This window comes from Typha angustifolia, chromosome 7 (genome assembly GCF_048772165.1).
Source record: "Typha angustifolia cultivar Huaian chromosome 7, ASM4877216v1, whole genome shotgun sequence".
NCBI classification, from domain to species: Eukaryota; Viridiplantae; Streptophyta; class Magnoliopsida; order Poales; family Typhaceae; genus Typha; species Typha angustifolia.
Genome location: NC_133245.1, coordinates 9,476,416 through 9,496,785, shown reverse-complemented (window position 1 = coordinate 9,496,785; position 20,370 = coordinate 9,476,416). Strand labels below are relative to the sequence as shown.

General features: G+C 41.2%; 1 protein-coding gene across 3 annotated transcripts; it reads left to right on the top strand.

The window, feature by feature from the left end:
* Nucleotides 1-196: 196 nt before the first annotated feature.
* On the top strand, nucleotides 197-18,303 carry LOC140762755 (uncharacterized). Of its 3 annotated transcripts, none has more exons than XM_073100692.1 (7): nucleotides 197-533; nucleotides 615-663; nucleotides 758-809; nucleotides 3,218-3,372; nucleotides 3,452-3,565; nucleotides 17,712-17,878; nucleotides 18,122-18,303. In XM_073100692.1, the coding sequence occupies exons 1-6, from the start codon at nucleotides 211-213 to the stop codon at nucleotides 17,871-17,873; spliced, it is 855 nt and encodes a 284-aa protein (XP_072956793.1). In that variant the 5' UTR covers nucleotides 197-210; the 3' UTR covers nucleotides 17,874-17,878; nucleotides 18,122-18,303. The 3 variants fall into 3 exon arrangements, with proteins under 3 accessions (XP_072956793.1, XP_072956795.1, XP_072956792.1); XM_073100694.1 differs by lacking the exon at nucleotides 18,122-18,303 and adding an exon at nucleotides 5,369-5,441 and having other exon boundaries at nucleotides 17,712-17,933; XM_073100691.1 differs by lacking the exon at nucleotides 18,122-18,303 and having other exon boundaries at nucleotides 17,712-17,933.
* The last annotated feature ends 2,067 nt before the right edge of the window (nucleotides 18,304-20,370 follow it).

Sequence of the window (20,370 nt, the reverse complement as noted above, 5' to 3'; positions counted from 1 at the left end):
AACCCCGTCCGGATTGTCCTTAAACATTGAGCTTGGACATGCATAGTGGGTCGGGCTTTTGTGGTGAGCCGGATAGGTGAAGATTTAGTCCATGCTCGGTCAGACAAGCCAGATTTGCGCCGGGCTTGGGTGGGTCGTTAGCTTTTGATCTCAGCCCATAATAAAGGTCATTGATCACCTCATTCTGGCCTTGGTTTCGAAAGACGAAGCATGGCCCAAGCGGCAGTGGCTGCTTTGCCACTGAGGCGCTATCCTTGCCCGTGGTTCCTTCCCTCCCTCTTCCCCGCTAAACCTCACCACTTCTTCTTCTCCTCCTTCCGCTTCACCCGAAGCACCGGGACCCAAGCCCGAGGCTTGAGGCCTCTCGGCGTTCCAATGGCAGAAGACGATCCAGGGGAGGAGGAGGAGACCCGCTTTGAAGAATCACAAATGAAGAAGAGCCGGAACGAGCTGAAGAGGGAGGCACGCCGCGCTGTAAAGTGGGGAATGGATCTTGCCAAATTTTCCACTCCTCAAATTAAACGCGTTCTCAGGTATTGAACTTATTTGGGATGTTGGTTTTTGGGAGTTTATCGGTGGCATTGTAATGACGAGGTGGGTGATTTGATTGGTAGCGTTGCTTCTCTCGAGCGTGAGGTCTTTGATGCTCTGATGCTTGTCAAGGTAGTGAGGAGTTTTTTTTTTTTTTTGGTATTGGAACTATGGAAGGTTTGTTCTTTTCAATTGGTTCATCTTAGCATGTGCTGTTGAATTGCAGAAGCTTGGTCCGGATGTCCGAGAGGGAAGAAGAAGGCAGTTTAATTATATCGGTATGTTGTCCTTGAAATTGCTATTATGTTGTTAAGCTTTTTGGGTTTTTTGCAACGTTCCTCTTCTTCTTTTCTTTGTAATTAAGAGATTATTGTTAAACATTTGATAAGAGAGGGATTTTGGATACTTGATAAGTACTCTAACTCCCAAAGTAGCTGATAATTTTGAGACTAAAATGCATCGTACTTTTTTGTAATGTACATGCCCTATAAGATCAATTCAAACTTTTGGTGTAGTAGTTTCGCGTAATTTACATGCCTAATAAGATCAATTCAAACTTATGGTGTACAATTAGCTGAGATCTCATATATATATATATATATTGTGTTTCAGAACTTCTTTATACAATTCTTATTGGTAAGAGACATGCCCAAGTGAAAGCGTGAAAGTGATCATTCGCGATTGCTGTTGAAACAGAATCATTCTTGATTGACAGAAAATAGTCAAATACTTCATGCACTTCTCTGTCTTCTGGGTGATAAAATTGACCTCCTTTTCTGGCAGTGTAGTGTAATTAATCGAAAGAACCTGCAAAAAACCCATAGACTATCAAGTGCTCGTGATCACTCTAGATAATTCAATATCTCACTATGGCATCTTTGATTCTATGAGAGAGTGAGTTCAATCCCTAGATATTCTTTTGTCTGATTCCTTGTAGCAATCCCCCCAACTGAGTTGTGATTCCTTTTGTGCTACGAACCATTCTAGGGTCTGAATCATCTCGACATCAAATCTAGAGTTTAGGGTTGATGAATTAGGGCAGAGCATAAAATATGATTTTAGTGGTGCAATTGTGCTTATGAGTAAGATAAATTGATGAGGAGAACGAGAGGAATGTGTTGGTGATGGTGATTTAAGAAAAGAAAGTGCTTTGATAGATGATAACCCTGGGTAAATGTTACGTGGTAAACTAGGGCAAATTGCAAATGAAATTTGTGGGATACTTGTCGGTGTTGTTGATAGGAAAGGATGAAGGGGGAGATGTCGGTTGGCTTCGATGATTGAGGGGAATAACCAAACAAAAGGGGTCTAAGAAGAGTTGATATAATTGAGGGAGAAAGAGAGTTAAGAGAGTTTGAGAGATAAGGGAGTTAGAGAGAGTTTAGATAGATAGGATTAATCCAAAATATGCAATAATTGAAAAGAGGCTGATTAGACACATACTTATAAGTTAACCACATGTCCTAAAGACCCTAAAGAGACCTAATACAAAGTAAATATGTCCAGAATATGAATACAAAACAAACTCTACATCGGGCACTCAAATGGCCTCCACGGGTATTCGAACGCCTTAAGCCTTGATTGGCTATCGGGCTGGGGCACTCAAACGCCTTAAGTCTTGGCTGACTATCGGGTTGGGGCTCTCGAATGCCATGTGAGTGGCATTTGAACGCTTTCAACTCTGATTGGCTGTCAGGCTTGAGCATTCAAATGTCGAGCTATGGGCATTCGAATGCTTTAAATCTTGATTGGTTGTCGGGTTAGAGCATTTGACCATTGGGCCGGCAGCATTCGAACGCCTCAGATCGAGACCCTATTTTTTAGAAATTTTTTAAAAACACTCCCTAACTCACTCCTTAAGTAAGAAAGTAATTTATAAGTGCTGAATCATATTAGTCAACCACACTTACCTCACATTGTCCTTAAAATGTAAAATGAGGGAAATGATCCAATATCTCCTCCTCAAGCTTCCAAGATGACCTATCGGTGGATCAGCCCAACCACTTTCATCGTCTTCATTTGGCTAATACTTGTATCGGTTCGACCACCTCTCAATCTTTCTCCAAAGGCTTAGATATATGTTCTTGGGATTTGATCCAAAATCTTGTAATTTATAAAATCATAGGCCTAGAATATTTTTTATGTGAAATTTGTATGATGTGATGATGGACTATAAAAAATTAAGAATAGAAACGCTTACTTGTCTATATATGAATTTTGTTGAACTATCGGAAGCACGCTTTATAGTCTGTTACTGTTCAAATCAATTTCTTAAGATTTCTCAATATCTAAATTTGCGGTGTCATTATTACAAGAGGTGTTATAAAATGAAGTCTTCTCATTAATTTCAATATTAGAACACATGGCAAAGTCATTTTCTATAGATTAAGATTGGAGCTAATCGTTGATATTCTGCAAGTTTTGACATGACTTAAATAACTTAAATCTTGTACATTGAGCAAGATTTGCAGATACAAAATTGACATATGTATTGCATCTGTTTTTCTTTCAAGAAATATTCTACTAAAACCTCCTTTTGATTTTTTCTGACTAGATTGTCTCATCAATTTCTTTTTATTTCTTTCTTCTTCATAAAAGTTGCTATATGGTCCTCTAATGCAACTTTATTTCTTCTTCATAAATTTTAATTTGTCCACTTCAAAAGTACCTATGCATTTCATGTCAGGCCAACTTCTACGGAATGCAGAACCTGAATTGATGGATGCTTTAATTCAGGCTTCTAAAGATGGCGACAACAGTAGGCTGTTTGCTTTATCTGGTGAAGACTCATGGTCTGTTGATGATAATGACGAGGAAGAAGAAGCAACACATGATAAGGAGGTACATTACAAGGGCTACTCTTTTTACTAATATATATGCATTCAGTGACTGACATAGCACTTATGGGTGCTTGTACTAGGATGGCGAAGAGTACATGGAAATGGCAACTAGATGGTCTGATGGCCTTATTTGCAAAGATTCATCAATCACAAATGAAGTGTATTCAATTCATAATGTGGAGTTTGACCGCCAGGTAATTTAACTCTTTAATTTTCACTCTAGTATTATGATTAGAAAATGTTGAATTTTTCTTTACTCTATCCTTTGAATGAGAATGATGTACCATGTGTTTAAAGGAATAGAGAATGTCACTTTATGTGATGGTAAGACTTACCGCTTGCACCCAAATTTTCATGATAAAAGGCAAATATTCTCTAACAAAAGGTAAGTTTGCGATATCTTCCCCTATCAAGACGCTGCAATAGTAGGAGCCTTATGCACCAAGATATCTTTTAAAAGTACTGGCATGGTAGCTGAGATAGGAATATTTTAACTATTGGAAAAGTTCTGCCAAGAAATCTTGTTTCAAAGGAATAAGGGTTTGAAAGATAGAACATGCCCCTTTCCCATTGATAAAGCTTAACGTCCACCTCTGAAAAATTCTACTTTGTTGATGAACAATTTTCCGATAATAATGCAATCCGGTGTGCACCGCATAGCTTTTTAGGTGGCTACGGATCTCGAGCCGGTTTTGCTAACCCATCGTACCAACCCAATTCCAACCTAAGCAAATAACTAAAACATTGGGACTAAAGTGCAATTACAATAATCGCGGGTCTAGCTCGAGGTGGTTTGGTTAAGTTCAAATCATATTATTCTACCACGCTTCTGTCACCTAGTGCAAAGTTAGGGAAGCGGTCTAGTATGTCCGACTTAAGCTCCCAAGTGGAGTTATCCGCAAGTTGACCTAACCACTCGATCAAGATCTTGGTCTCTAATTGGGCTCCCTGGTGCTTCCTTTATCGACCCAAGACTTGAATAAACTTGGTTGGGCTGCTCTCCTCCATCAGCTCGAGTAGGGTTGGGTTAGCCACTTGGTTTGGTTTGATGTGGGCCTTGAGAACGGACAAATGGAACATCGGGTGAATGCGAGCGTTTGCGGGTAAGGCCAACCAGTATGCAACTGGGTTGACCCGTTGCTCAACTCGTAAAGACCCAAAATACTTGTAGCTCAGCTTTTGGTTTAGGAATGACCTTAATGTGAACTATTGATATGGTTGGGCTCAAACGAATACCAATTTGCCCACAACGACCTTTGTCGGGGGTTTGTTTTATGTGGTTTTGGGCCGACGTAAGATGGGTCTTGAGTTTCCTCAGAGTCTTGTTTCGGTTCGCCAACTCTAGATTGACCTCGGTTTCGTTCACCGCGATAATCGGGTCATAGGCTCGAAGCACTTGTCGGTTGCGACCGATCATACACCACTTCAAATGGGCTCGTGCCGGTGCTGAAGTAGTGAGTCGTATTGTGAGAGTATTCAGCCCAACGAAAGAAATTTGACCCAATCCATGGGTCTGTCCGTAAAGAAGCAGTGCAACTATTGCTCGAGTCCGCAGTTCATCATTTTAGTTTGGCCATCAGTTTGGGGGTTCAAGTTGAGTCTCGTCCCATGTACTTGAAAGAATTCAAACCAAAATGCACTCACAAAAATTCGATCCCGGTCCGATTGATGATTGCGGCATGCCATGCAAACCAAGGCTCCCAGTTTCTACCCTAGCTGATCCCGATCTTGGCCCAAACCAGCCAGTTTAAGCTGGTTTCGGCTGGGGTATCGGCCGTTTTGTCTGATGTCAACCGAAATGGGTGGGAACAGGTCGTATCCGACTCGGGGAACATTAATAATTGATGTCCCCCCACCCACCTGCCTCTTGTTCTCCCTTTTTTTTTTTCTCTTTTCTTTCTCTCTTTCTCACCGGCAACCAAGTAGATCTCCGACGATCTTGGGTGAGTTTTTCTTTTCATGTTCTAATTCCTCTTTCTCTTTTTTTTTTTTTTCAGATGCGGCTGCGCACCTACTACTGCTGCTGCTGAGAACTTGAGAGAGGCAGAGAGGGGTGGAAATTGGAAAGAAGTAAAGAAAAAAAAACAGAAAAAAATTAAGGGTTTTAATTTTGTAAATTTAAATTATTTTATATTTTATTTTAATTTTTGTTTATGTTTTTTAGTTACAAAATTATAGTGAAAACATAAAATATCACTGGCTCTAATAGAGAAGTCATATGATACCGACATTGGGTGGCAACATTATAGAACTATTAGGCGAGATAAAAGACGTGTTAAATACAACTAGTGTGGAAAAGAAATGAGTGGTGGTGTTAAGCCGTTTAAAAGAAAATTTAGCTGGAAGGTAAGGAAATATAGCAACTTGCACTCATGTGTCCTTGGAAGTTAGAAAACAGATGTTGACTCATCTAATTAGTAAAAAGAAGGATAAACAATCTACACAACAGAGAGTCAATGGTTCGTAAAGAATTAATGTATAATCCTGGCAAGTGGTCTTCCTATCCTTTACTATACACCAAAATATCATTGAAAAAGACGAGCATGTATCGACACAAGAGTGGATAAAAGATGTTGATCATCAGCCCTTAAAAAGTCACCAAAGTGTTGGTGAGGCCGAACGACATCATGTGAAACTCATAGTGTCCGAAACGCCGTCTTGTGTACATCTTCGGGATCCATACGTATTTGATGGTAGTTTGCCAATAAACCAAGCTTGCTAAAGTACACTGTAACAATCACCTTACTAACCCCATGTGTGAGTTCAAATCCGAAGTCGAAACTGGATTCTGACTCATGTAGAGAAAATTAAGATTGCCACAAATCTTGAAAGTTAAAGAATGAACTAGAGATCCAATGGTTGGATGGTAGAGTATTTTTGGGATTGATGTAGATTTGGTGTGGAGAATGATTTATTGGAGTGGATCATGAAAAGTGGAAGCCGAAGAGGCATGGTGGTGATCGGCCTAGGGTTGTGGTAAGGTAGTGGAGATGATAATGGTGGAAGTTGAGGTAGTCGATAAGAAAAAGATAGAGAAGTAGGGCCGTTCCTTAGGGTAAGAGGGTGTAGCCAGACGAAGAGGAAGACAGACGGCAATAAAGATCCTAGATGGTGGCTAAGGTTCCAAAGCTTGGAAGTAGTTGAACAAGGAGGAAGGAGACGATCTTGCTAATTAACTTTAATAATTCAAAATGAAAATCTAGGTGCACACCACATCTATTTATAGATGGCTCCCTGACTCAACTTGACTTAGCAATAGAATCAAATAGATTCGAATCTTGTTGCCTAACAAAAGCGAAAAACTTAATTAAAACACCTAAGCTAGAGTTTCTCGCCGTTGGGCATTCGAATGCAATTTATTTTTTGGCTGTCAAGAAAATGCGAGGTTGTTCGAATGGCCTTGAGGGTATTCGAATGCCTGATTAATCTTTTGAGTCTCGGGTTAATGCATTCAAATGGCTTTGAGGGCGTTCGAATACCCATCTCGAGACTTGCTCCTTTTACTGATAGAATTTTTATTTCTTATACAAACAAACTATTAGCTAACTATTACAATCCACCACACTTTCCCATCTTGTCCTCAAGGAGTACAGTAAGGAAACGATTTATCATCTAAAGCTTTCATGTCCTCATTAACATCCTCATGGCCATCTATTAGTGTTCCCATCTCGGTCCAGATGAAGCCTCCCTTGTAGAGTATGGAGGTCTGCGGGGTAGCAATCTTCCTGTAGTTGGTCATTAATACTTGATGGTTTTCCTAATCGGCCACTTCGCCATATTCTTGATCTTCCTCGGGTTGACTTCCACTATTGTGGCAAAACTAATGTGCCCTAAGTATCACTCTTGGCTTGTTGATACATTTAGTTAGGGTCTTTTCTTATTATATTAGTTATTTATTTTTATTAAAATAAAATTTCTGTTGGTCGCGTTCGAACGCAGAAGGGGTCGCGTTCGAATGCCCTTACGAATGCCTGTATCAGGTTCGCAAAAATAAAGAACGCAAAATATGCGTTTGAACATCGCGTTCGAACGCCTGCATCGCGTTCGCACATACAGAGAACGCCTTTCGTGCGTTCGAACACGATTGGCGGGAATATTCTAGAATTAGGGTTAATAATTGTATTTTAACTTATTGGCTAGCCTCTATAAAGGTGTGGATGGCAGCCAAAATCATTATGCTATTGGATTATTGATTTCTTGCCTTCTATCTTCTCTATTCTCTCTACCCTAATCTCCCTCCTCTCTCTTCACCAACCTATCACCTCTACTGTTGGCAACGTTTCTTCTAACTTCTAATCTTCCTCGTCTGTCGAGTTCTCCCTCTTCTTAGGGATCTCGACCACTTTCCTTTCGTCTTAACCACTTAAACGACATCACCCATATACCCTCATCTCCATTATCATCCATAACCCTAACATCCACTCCACTCGTCACCACCACCATCATCCGCAATATATCGTGTTTTTGTTCTAGTTGCAGTTCGAATCTGCGAAGGCCATAAATGTGAAAAACGCAGATTAGGGAGTTACGGATTGATTCCATTTGGTTTCGTAATTTTCTGACTACGGGAGAATATTTAGTGAATATTTTTCATCGGTTGCACGGACTGCTTCTTGTAATAAATCCATATCTTGAAAGAATCGTTCCGTAAACCCTATTATTGGTGTTAGAGCCAGGCGAACCTTGGGATCTCCATTAATGGTTAAAACAAGGAAGATGACGTTGACAAAAAGACTAATGGAGAGCACACTGACCAGGGAAGACTCAACCTACGATAGTCCTAACTGTGAGGCCGATTCTTTTGGAGCGAGTATGGCAAGACCGAGTTAACCAACGTCTATGGGTGTGAATATGGGCTTGGCGGATGAACTTAGAGGTATGTTTCAAACATTGCTGCATAGAGTTGACGCATTGCAAAATGATCATAATACTTTAAATGAATATGTCATGAATCGATCGGTTTTGTCATATCCTTGATGAAGATCAGTGCCTTAAGAAGGACCAGCGGTGGGACTACACCGAATCGATACCCCACAGGTCCAGGTGCGACATGTTAGTGTTAATGATCCTCTTTTGCCTATGCCTACACATTATCCCCTACCTCCGTTACAAAACCCAAGACCGGCGGTGGTGGAACCCGAGAGGCGAGCGGCACCAGTGCGCTTCGTCGAAGAAGAGGATTGGCACTTTGAGGATGAGGTTGATCCCTTCGAAGATGGTGATGGACGTGCTCGAGGATTTAGAGGAGATCAACATGCACAAAGGTTCAGACGTGAACCAAGGATCTTTCGCAAACCCGATAATGCTATTTGGGGGAGAACCGCACGCTTGGACTTTCCAAAATTCTAAGGCGGTGATTCAACAGATTGGGTGTTTTAAGTGGAGCAATACTTTGATTGTCAAGAGACAGCGGAGGACGCAAAGGTCCAGATCGCAAGCTTTCACCTCCAAGGAACGGTATTACATTGGTATAGATCGGTTATTTATGGTGGAGAATTTACTGATTGGGCTGACTTCTGTAGGAGGATTACACGCAGATTTGGGACAGCGGCATATAAAGATTTTGCTACCACATTAAGTAAGATGGCTTAGAGAACGACCGTATTAGAGTACCAAGCTGAATTTGAAAGAGTTAGTAGTCGTCATGAGCCACCTTGGCCCAAACCAACATTGATGAACATATTCATATTAGGGCTGTGGAATGGGATACATGTGGATGTTCGTGCTCTTTGTCTAACCACTCTTGAAGAGGCCTTTAAGAAGGCTGTGAGGATGGAGCAAAAATATAAAGCTCTCAATATGGCCCCAAAAATAAGTTGGGGCAACCCAGATGGACGGTTTGTGCCTAGAATGCAGGCTGGAAATTCTACGGGTTCGAAGACAACGGCTATGAGTACTAGACCACGGCCATCTTTGAGACATTCTGATATTAGAGAAGGCACAAGACCTCTCGTTCGAACTCTCACACTTGCCCAGGTGGAGAAGCGAAGATCGAAGGGTCTTTGCTTTTGATGTGATGAACATTTCACCCCCGGTCATCGGTGTTTCAAACCAATCAGTAGTGTGATACTCATCGACCGTCTCGAGGAGGATGATGAGGTGGGTGATGATGGAGAATGTTCAAAGGGAGTCCATGAGGACACCGTTGAGGAGGGCGCGGAGGAAGATATCCAAGCTGAAATGTCGATGCATGCATATTTGGGTACTTTCGCGTCGAAGATGTTACGGGTAGACGGACTCGTTAGAAAGCATTGTGTGCATATCTTCATCGATTCCGGGAGCACACAACTTTCTAGATGAGAAGTTTGTGAGGAGATTTGATTTGGATGCTGAACCGACCACGAGGTTTGACGTGGCTATTTGAGACGGCACAAAGTTTAAGGCGGAGAGCTTGTGTCGTCGGGTCGGTATACGGGTGCAAGGACACGACATCATTGTACTTATATCAATTGCCGCTGCGAGGAGCGAGAACATTGTCCTAGGCACACAATGGTTGCAAAGCTTAGGACTCGATTTTGATTTCCGGAGCATGTGGATGAAATTTAAGCAAGGAAACAGAGATGTGTGGCTTGATGGCGTTCGATTTCCGTCGATTCCTGCAATGCAGCCGATGGTGGGGCTGCCTTGTGCGAGTGATTTGGCCTATCTTCTACAGTTAGAACCAGTAGGAGATGAGCCTCAAATGAGTCTAAACACTACCATCGAGTTGTCTAATTTATTAGACAAATTTGTTGGACTATTTGAGGAACCAAAGGAGTTGCCACCAAGGAGAACGGCAAACTACCGCATAGAGATTTTGCTCGGGGTTGCATCGGCGAATGTGAGGCCATATCGGTATCCACACGTGGCAAACGCAAGTTATCTCCAAGATAGTAGCCGAGATGTTAGAGCAAGGCTTCATTCAACCAAGTTATAGCTCATACTCATCGCCCGTGCTATTAGTGCGAAAAAAGGATGGGACATGGTATTTTTGTGTCAACTATCGAGTACTAAACTCTATTACCATCAAAGACCAGTATCCCATTTTGGTTATAGAGAAGCTGTTGGACGAGCTTGCACGGGCGACTATATTCAGCAAGCTTGACTTGAGGGTCGGGTATCATCAAATTAGAGTTCACCCGGTAGATGTGCACAAGACTGCATTTTGGACTTCGGACGGGCATTACGAGTTCCAGGTGATGTCTTTTGGTCTCACTAATGCTCCAATTACTTTTCAAGGCCTCATGAATGATATATTTCGGCTTCTATTGCGAATGTATGTTTTGGTATTCTTTGATGACATTTTGGTATATGGCAAGACTGAATTGGAGCTTTGGCAGTATTTGGAGGATGTGCTGAATTTGTTAAAGCAAAACCAGGTGAAGATCAAGAAATCCAAGTGCCTATAGGAAGTAACACAAGTGGAGTATTTAGGCCACATCATCTTAGTGGAAGGTGTAGGAGCAAATCCTCAAAAGGTAGCATGCATGACCGCTTGGCTTATTTCTACTACCATCATAGGATTGTGAGGATTTTTGGAGTTGATCGGATATTATCGCCGCTTTATCATCGGGTATGGCAAGATCGCTGCTAATCACTTTTTTATTGAAGGACTCTTTTAGATGACGGATAAAGCATTACAGCCTTTGAAAAACTAAAAACAATAATGACGACGGCGCCTGTTTTAGCGCTACCGGACTTCATCAAAGAATTCATTATAGAATGTGATGTGTCGGGAGTTGGCATAGGAGCTGTACTAATGCAAGAAGGACGTCCCATTGCCTTTCTTAGAAAAGTTTTATCACAAAAATCTCAGCAATTATCGAATTACGAGAGAGAGATATTGACAATTCTACATGCGATGACAAAGTGGAGGCCTTATTTGATCAGTAGACGATTCATTATCTGAACTGATGAAAGGAGCCTTCCATACTTTATGGGACAGCATATACACACTTCGGTACAATAGAGATGGTTATAAAATTGCTGGGGTATGATTATGAAATTCAATACAATAAAAAAACGGAAAATAGAGTGGTGGATGCATTATCACGCCAACCCGATACAGTCGAGCTTGCAGCCTATTCTTCACCCACTTTTCTTTTTCTTGATTGGCTGAGGTATGCATGTATATCTGACCAAGATGTTTTGAGATTGTTAGAGGAGGTGATGGATGATTCGGAGCGCCATACAGAGTTGGAAAATCGAGACGGTTTGCTGCTAGACCTCGGATGCATTCGAGTGCTCGCAAATGATAGATTGCGGCAAAAATTGTTGGAGCACTTCTACCAAACTCTAGAGGCTGGTCACGAGGGTGTCTTAATGATTTATAAGAGGATATCTCAAAATTGCACGTGGCCAGGATTGAGGCAGGATGTGAGGAGTTCTGTTTGTGCTTGCGAAGTCTGTCAAAGGGTTAAGGCAACCATATTGAAACCGGTCGGATTACTATAGTCTTTACCTATACCGGACTGTGTTTGGAAAGATATTTATATGGATTTCATAGAGGGTCTTCCGCTGATACGTGGTTATTCCGTTATCTTTGTGGTGGTTGACAAATTGAGCAAGTATACGCACTTTTCAGTATTGTCACATTCATTTTTAGCCAAGTTAGTAGTTGAAATTTTTGTGAGATATTGCTCGGTTACATGGCATGCCACGTATGATTGTCTCGGATCGTGATCGTGTATTTATGAGCGACTTTTGGATGGAGTTTTTCAGATTGCAGGGGACTCGGTTGAACTTGAGTTCTGCCTACTATCCACAGACGGACGGGCCAAACCAAGGTGGTCAATCGAGGCATTGAGCAGTACTTGAGGTGCTTTGTTGGAGAGATGCCGAGATGATGGTTGGAGTTCTTACCGTGGGTGGAGTGGTCTTATAATACTGCATACCAAAGTAGCATTGACATGACCCTATTTGAAGTGATGTATGGACGCACGATTCTGATATTACGTGCTTATGATCTAGTGACATCTGCAAATCGGACAGAGGTGGACTTAGCTTTGATGGATGGAGATGACACATTGAGGAGGTTGCGTGCCTATCTTAAACTTGCTCAAAACCACATTAAGCAAATTTATGATCGCAGTCATAGGGAGCAGGAGTTTGACATTGGCAGTTGGGTATTTATGAGGGTGCAACCGTATCGACAAGTGATCTTCAATCCGATGTGAAAGTAGAAGTTAGTACATTGCTACTTCAGTCTGGTTGTGTATCGTTTAGAGCTGCCGGAAGGGTCGAGAGTACATCCTGTCTTTCATGTTTTATTGCTGAGGGAGCAGATTGGAGATTATGAGATCATTGAATCAGTCTTACTAGCGCCATTGGAGGAGACAGAGATCATAGAGCCAGTTCGTGTACTTACTAGGTGCCTACGACGATATGTTACCAGATTAGAGATGGAGATTTTAGTCGAGTGGCTTGGCAAGCCATCCGATGAGGCGACATGAGAGTTAGAGACTGATATTTTGGAGCGTTTTCCTGACTTTTAACCTTGAGGATAAGGTTGGGGAATTGTGGTGGGCTGATATATTTAGTTAGGGTTTTTTCTTATTGCATTAGTTTATTTTCATTAAAATAAAATTTCTGTAGGTCGCATTCAAACGCCTTTGCGAATGCTTGCATCAAGTTCGCAAAAATAGAAAACGCAAAATGTGCGTTCGAACGTTTGCATCTGATACGATCTCCCTTTAGGCCAAAAGTCGATCTATCTTGATTTTCAGATTAAAACAGGATCTGACATGGAACTTTGAAAATAGATCCCAAAAAATGCTGCCGTTGGATTGACGTGAAATTTTGATATGTTAAAGCCCTGAAAATGAGCTTTCCAACAAATCTAGTTTCAGGCGAATCGGACGGTGGGATCTCTAGATATTGTCCAATTAGTAGACGGACGTCAGGAAGTTTGTCTTTGGATCTGTGGATGGAGGCACGAGATCCTAAGTGATGATGGATGGTGGTAGACCGACGGTAATGGGGTGGCACTAGTGAATATGTAGAGGTGGAAGGGTTATGGGTGATGGTAAAGGTTAGGGCAAAGTGATAGATAAATTGGAAGAAGGGGGAGGAGTGGGCCGCCTCTAAGGGACTAGGGTGAGTGGCCGATCGAGGGGAACGAGAGAACGGGAGAACGGGAGAGAAGAAGACGGAGACACGGGCAAAACTCAATTCATTCTATAATGATTCCATGGTTGCCATCCATACCTTTAGAGGCTAATTAAACATTTCAAAAATGGTAATTATTAACCCTAAAATAGTAGATTTTCACCGACTGCGTTCGAATATGATCGGTTCGCAATAGCGTTAGAATGCACCGTTCGAACACACATTTTGTACTCTCTGTATTTGCGAACCTAATGGAGGTGTTCGCAAGCGCGTTCGAACGCACTCCACCCACGTTCGAACGCAACATACAGAAAACTTATTTTCCTATGAATTAAACATTAAAACAAAAATGAAAAATACCCTTAAAGTGTATCCATGCTCGAGATGACATCGGTGAAGCCCGAATCATATCAGCATCGCGTTCGCACATATAGATAACGCCTTTTGTACGTTCGAATGTGATTGGGTGCGTTCGAACGCGATCGGCGGGAATCTTCTAGAATTAGGGTTAATAATTGTATTTTGGCTTGTTGGCTAGCCTCTATAAAGGTATGGATGGTAGCCAAAATCATTATACTATTGGATTATTGATTTCTTGCCTCCTATCTTCTTTCTATTTTCTCTACCTCAATCTTCCTCCTCCCTCTTCACCAACCTACCACCTCTATCGTTGGCAAGATCTCTCTTAGCTTCTACTCTCCCTCGTCTGTCAAGTCCTCCCTCTTCTTGGGGATCTCGACCACTTCTTCCCCTTTGTCTTAATTACTTAAACGACATCACTCATCCACCCTCATCTCCATTATCATCCATAACCCTAACGTCTACTCCACCCGTCACCACCACCATCATCTGCAATATATAGTGTTTTCGTCCTAGTTGTAGTTCGAATTTGCGAATGGCGTAAATACGGAAAACGTAGATCAGGGAGTTATGGATCGATTCCACTTGGTTTCGTAATTTTCTAACTACGGAAGAATATTTGGTGAATATTTTTCCTCGGTTGCGCGGACTGCTTCCTACAATAAATTCAGATCTTGAAGGAATTGTTCCGTAGTCCTATCACTTGCCTTACAAACACTGTTCATCTTGACCTTGAGTTGGTTATGCCGCAAGATGTCAAGCACCTCCTATACATACCGCAAGTGGTCTTCCAATCCATTACTGTATACTAAAATATCATAAAGAAAGACAAGCACGTATCGACACAAGAACAGACAAAAGAGGTCGTTCATCATCCCTTGAAAAGTCACCGGAGCATTGGTGAGGTTAAACGATATTACGTGGAACTCATAGTGCCCGTCGTGAGTCTGAAAATCATCTTGTGTACATCTTCGGGTTCTATGCGTATTTGATGGTATAGCCATAAGCTGAGCTTGCTAAAGTACGCTGTAATGATCACCTTCCTAACACCACGATCATTGTGAGTCCAAATTCGAAGTCAAAACTAGTTTTCGGCTCACGTAGAGAAAGTTTAGGTTACCGCAAATCTTCGAAATTAAGAATGAATTAGAGATTGAACGGTTGGATAGTAGAGTATTTTTGGGATTGAAATAAATTCGGGATGGAGAATGAATCTATTGGAGTGGTTCGTGGAAAGTAGATCCCAAAAATATGCTTTAAACTTCTTTCCCAAAATTAACATAATGCTAATATTCTATTCGGCACAGTTCAACTCTTAATATTAGGACTGAAGCATAAAAGATAATTATGTAATCTCTCCCTCACTATATGTGGACAGTAGGAACTGATAAAAGTTTAGAGATGATACCAGAAAAGAATGATCCGGAAATATCTATTACTATGGAGAAGCATACTTGCCAATTTGAAAACAAAATTTGAGTTATCACCCTTTCTTTTCTCCTCTTTCTGTTTTCTGATTATGGGCTAACTTGCCAATTGGTAGCAGCACAATGCTTGGGGGTTGTTAATGGCAATAAGGAGGCTAGGAGGATCAACCGTAGTGATGGAGCTAGCACTGGCGGCGATGGGGTCATCGGTGTCCGTGGCGGCACAACGTCTATGAAAATCCCGATGGTGGCAGCCATGAAATAGCGCAATGTCGGCGTTGTCAACGGCGACCACTAGAGTGGATGGTGTCGACGCCTACAAGCAAGTGATACTTGAGCGGCTTGAAGAAGGCGGTGTTGGCATCGAGGCGGCGTTGGGTGGGCGCTGGTGTTGGGTGGAGCGCTGGCGTAGAGGCAGTGTCGAGTGGCATGCTGGTGTCGAAGTGGCATCGAGGCGGCAGTGGTGGGGAGTTGGGCTAGGGCTCAGTGCGAAGGGAAGGTTAGAGATGAAAATGGTTAACAGGTTGAGGGATTAGATTATTGGGTTTTGGGTTTTTTAAGCCTAATGGGTTTAATGGAGTTGAGTTAGATTTGAAGTATTTGGGTTAATGGTTCCGAGTGAGATTGGGTTGGTTGACTAATGGGTTTGGGCTGAGGTTGACTTAGATTTGGAATAATGGAGAGAGAAAAAAAGTGGCAGTTTTGTAGAAGTTTAGGAAAGAGAGGATTTGTTAGGATGTTGAGGAGAAAAAGAAAGTTTGATAGAAAGTTTATGAAAAGAGGGCATTTGTTAGGATTATACTAGAAAGGTAAGAGCTAAAAATTTGAAAATTTGAAATTTCAAAAAAAATATTCAAAATTCTTTTTTCTTTTTCAATATATGACAAAAATAAAAATCGATATGAGTAGTAGATCATTGAATGATGCAAGAGTAATTAACTTTTGGAATCTTACGTGGTGATTATGCTTTGACAATGGGTTCCTTTTGTTCCACGTCGACAGTAATCTCCTCACTTATTGTGCATTGAATTTCTTGGCGTTCCGATGTTCGTGGAGCCATTGGTCATGCAAAGAACAAATTATGGAGCGGCATAGAATTCGGGAGGAGGGACATCAATAAATTGGGATCCTTTGCTCTGATACCAAAATAATGCAAAACGTGTAGAGAGAGAGAGAGATGGAGGAGGAAACTAATGAAGAAAGGAATAGGGTTTCACATCTCCATCTTAAAAATGGTTTCACACTAAGGTTCTCAAGAGAGCAAAGTCAAATAATTTTTCATTAGCCTTAAAAGAAAATACAATCGGTCTATATAAAAACCCACAATGGAATTAAGCAAAAGATATCCCGAGTAAGAAATAAACAAAAGACACCTTAAATAAATAAAAATCATAACCAAATCTTTATAGGGGGGGATCATCAACTGTTGGCACCTCCTGCGCTGGTACACACGCCATCGAGTCCTATATGTAATGTCCGTATCACTTATTTCCTTAAAGGATGCAAAATATAATTTCATCTGAAAAGAGCTAACCAAACTGTACTTTTGTCAAATAATAAGGTCTACTGACCCGTATCAATAGATCAAACTCGTATCGAGCGGTATCGACCGATATGGTTGATCCCAACCCTATCCATTTTGGCCGATTTAAATCAGGATTGACCGTAACTTGGATCCTTAATTTAAACCGTAAACAAAACCCAACCTGACCTAATAGAGCCTCACTAGCACCAACACACACCCACACCCTCACCCTCATGTGGCCGGCCCTTTCTTCTCGTTTACCAATCTCTAAAGCTAGCTGCAATCTTCTTCACCGATCACCCCACTCGTCCCCTCACCCACAGCTTTCACCGACCCTATACACAACAGCCACGTCCAAGTGGACTCCTCCCCTCGTCCCCACGATCAGTACCTCTCCAATCCGAGGCCACAATCTCCATTGTCTCCGTCAACATCGACGCTATCATCGACCTCCCCAAAGTTCATGATAACCATTTCCGCCGGTGATTGCTCACTTCCCTCCACCCTGTGCCTATTACTGTCAAGATCTTCTCTCATATCCTAGTGACGACTGTATACTTTCATTCAAACATATCTTTGAAAAGAAAATAATTAACTTTAAAAGCGATGTGCACTTATGTTTTCATATTGTGTGACCTTATTTTTGGTAGGATTTCAGAATGGAACATCAAGAACATCACAAGGTCTCAAATAGAGAGAAATCAATATTGCCTGAATTAGCTAAATCTGATCTTTACAGTGAAAAGCTTTTAAGTTTTTTTCTCTAGGTTCTCCTTTTATTTCTACGTGACTGTCATTGAATTCTTTTCCTTCATACATTTGATTTACAGTAGATTCGACTGTCCACCTTTGTATATGCAAGAGATGGAATTTTTTCGTCATCCTTATAATTTTAAATGACCGCTGACGTGGTTTTATTTGTTTTAACTATTTTATTGGTAGGAATTGCGGAAACTTGTCAGGAGAGTACAATCAGTTGAAGGCAGCCTGGTTGATGATAGTGATGCAGAACACGATGCTAAGTTGAACAAAGCAAAGAAGCCCCTCATACGCTTCTTACATAGCCTAGCAAGAAAAGCATTGTCTGAACTGAACTCTGAATAAAATGAGTAAAACAAAAATCTTGTCTTACAAATTTATATATATGAAAAGATCAATTAATTATGTCTTTCAGATCTAAATTTTAATTTTCAATTTTCAATTTCATAATAGGAAGCTAAACAGGTATTTTTGTACTTTTCCGAGATAGTAATAATTATAGAAATTCTTGCTATGCAAACTGCAATAGGTGTTGGTATTTCAGTTTTATTGTTTTGTCATTTTCTATGGCTGATTGTAATATTCTTGAATAGGTGAAAACTCGTCTAATTTTTTTCAAAGCAATCTCTGATGTGAACAAGGGGGTCATGACTTACGTCTCATGCCGACAGTCATCAAAACAAAGTTTTCGGCATCCAACAGAGGTTATTTAAAACTAAGCATTGTCAATTTTCCTTCCTGCTTTTGAATACTGATGCTGTGGCTGATTACGACTGCATGGAGCATACAAATTGCTCGGTATAATACATTAAATATGCTATGGATAATCAAAGGGCGGAAAGTATGATTCTGGATAAGAGTAACATGAAAAGTTTTCTTGTCCTTTGCAATGATTGCAGAACTGCCTCCTTTTGCTGATTGATCATTTGTTTGCATCGGTTTCATATGGTGGCAAAGATTCATACTTTTTTTTCCTGTCTAAGATTCACGTTCTGATGTACGCATTTTGGAGCAAAGTGATCTTGGCTGTTTACACTTCTCAGGATCAACTTTCTCCTTGGCCCCTCAAATATATTCTTCGACGCACTGCCAACCTCGAGTCATTCATTTCTTTCATGGATTGGATTACAGGTGTATAAGAAATGGCAACATCTACATCCCAAAAATTAATGAGAAGAGCTTCATTTTTACCACCGCTTGCTTGATTTGTTGGCTGTATATGCCCAAGACAATAGTTTTGGAAGCTACTATCAGTACACAAATTAAAATTCTATTTGTAGCTGACAAATACAGAAAATCGATACACTTAGTTAGGATCTTTTTTTATTACATTAGGTGTTTATTTTCATAAAAATAAAATTCATTTAGGTCGCGTTCGAACACAGGTGGAGTCGCGTTCGAATGCCCTTGTGAACTTGTTAACGCCTGCGTTCAAACGCCTTGTGAATGCCTTGTGAATGCCTGCGTTCGAACGCCTGTGTCGCGTTCGCAAATCTAGAGAAGGGGCTTTTTTGAGTGTGTTCGAATGCGATCGACGGGAATCCTCTAGAATTAGGGTTTCATATTGTTCTAGGACTTGTTAGCTAGCCTATATAAATATGTGGATGGCAACCAACTTCATAATGCTATTGGATTCTTAATTTTTTGCCTCTTATCTTCTCTCTAGACTCCTTCCTCCTCTCTCTTCACTATCCTTCCACTTCTACTGTTGGTAAGGTTTCTTCTCGCTTCTAATCTCCCTCGTCTGTCGAGTCACCCCTCTTCTTTGGAATCTCAACTATTTCGTTCCCTTCGTCTACTTCCCTTAATCACTTCTACAATCCACCATCATCTCCATACACATCCATTACCATAACATCCACTCTACTTGTCACCACCACCATCACCCACATTATTCTGTATTTTCGTCCTTGTTACAGTTCGAATCTACAAAGGGCGTAAATACGAAAGTTGTAGATCAGGAAATTATGGATCCATCCCAATTGGTTTTGTAATTTTCTGATTACCGAAAAATATCTGACGAATATTTTTTCACGGTTGCACGGACTGCTTCCTATAATAAATTCAGATCTTAAGGAATTATTTCATAGGCGATCAATTGGTAACAGAGCCTATCAATTTGGTATCAGAGCAGGCGAACCTTAGACCTCCATTAATGGTTGAAACAAGAAAGATGACATCAACAAAGAGACCTATGGAGAGCACACCGATAAGAGAGAACTCAATGCACGATAATCCTAACCGTGAGGCCGATTCCTTTGGAGCGACCACGGCAAGACTGAGTCAACCAACATCCATAGGTTCAAATATGGATGAATTAAGGGGCATGTTCCAGACATTGTTGCATAGAGTTGACAACAGACAAAAGGACCACAATGAATTCAAGGAATATATCGTAAATCAATTGGGTTCGTTATCTCTTTGACGACTAATGGAGTTTCAAGAAGGACCAACAGTGAGACCCCATAGAACAGATACCCCACAGGTCCAGGTGCGTCATATGAGTGTCAATGATCCCCTCCTACCTATGCCTTTACATCATCCCCACCTCCGTTACAAAACCCAAGACCGGTGGTAGTAGAACCCGAGAGGCATGCGGCACTGATGTGCTTTATCGATGAGGAGGATTGGCACTATGAGGATGAGGTTGATCCCAATGGAGTTGGTGATGGACGTGCTCAAGGATTTAGAGAAGGTGATCAGCATGCACAAAGGTTTAGACCTGAACCAAGGATCTTTTGCAAAATCGTGGACTTTCCAAAATTCCAATGCGGTGATCCAACGGATTGGGTATTTCAAGTTGAATGATATTTTTATTGTCAAGGTATAGCGGAAGATGCAA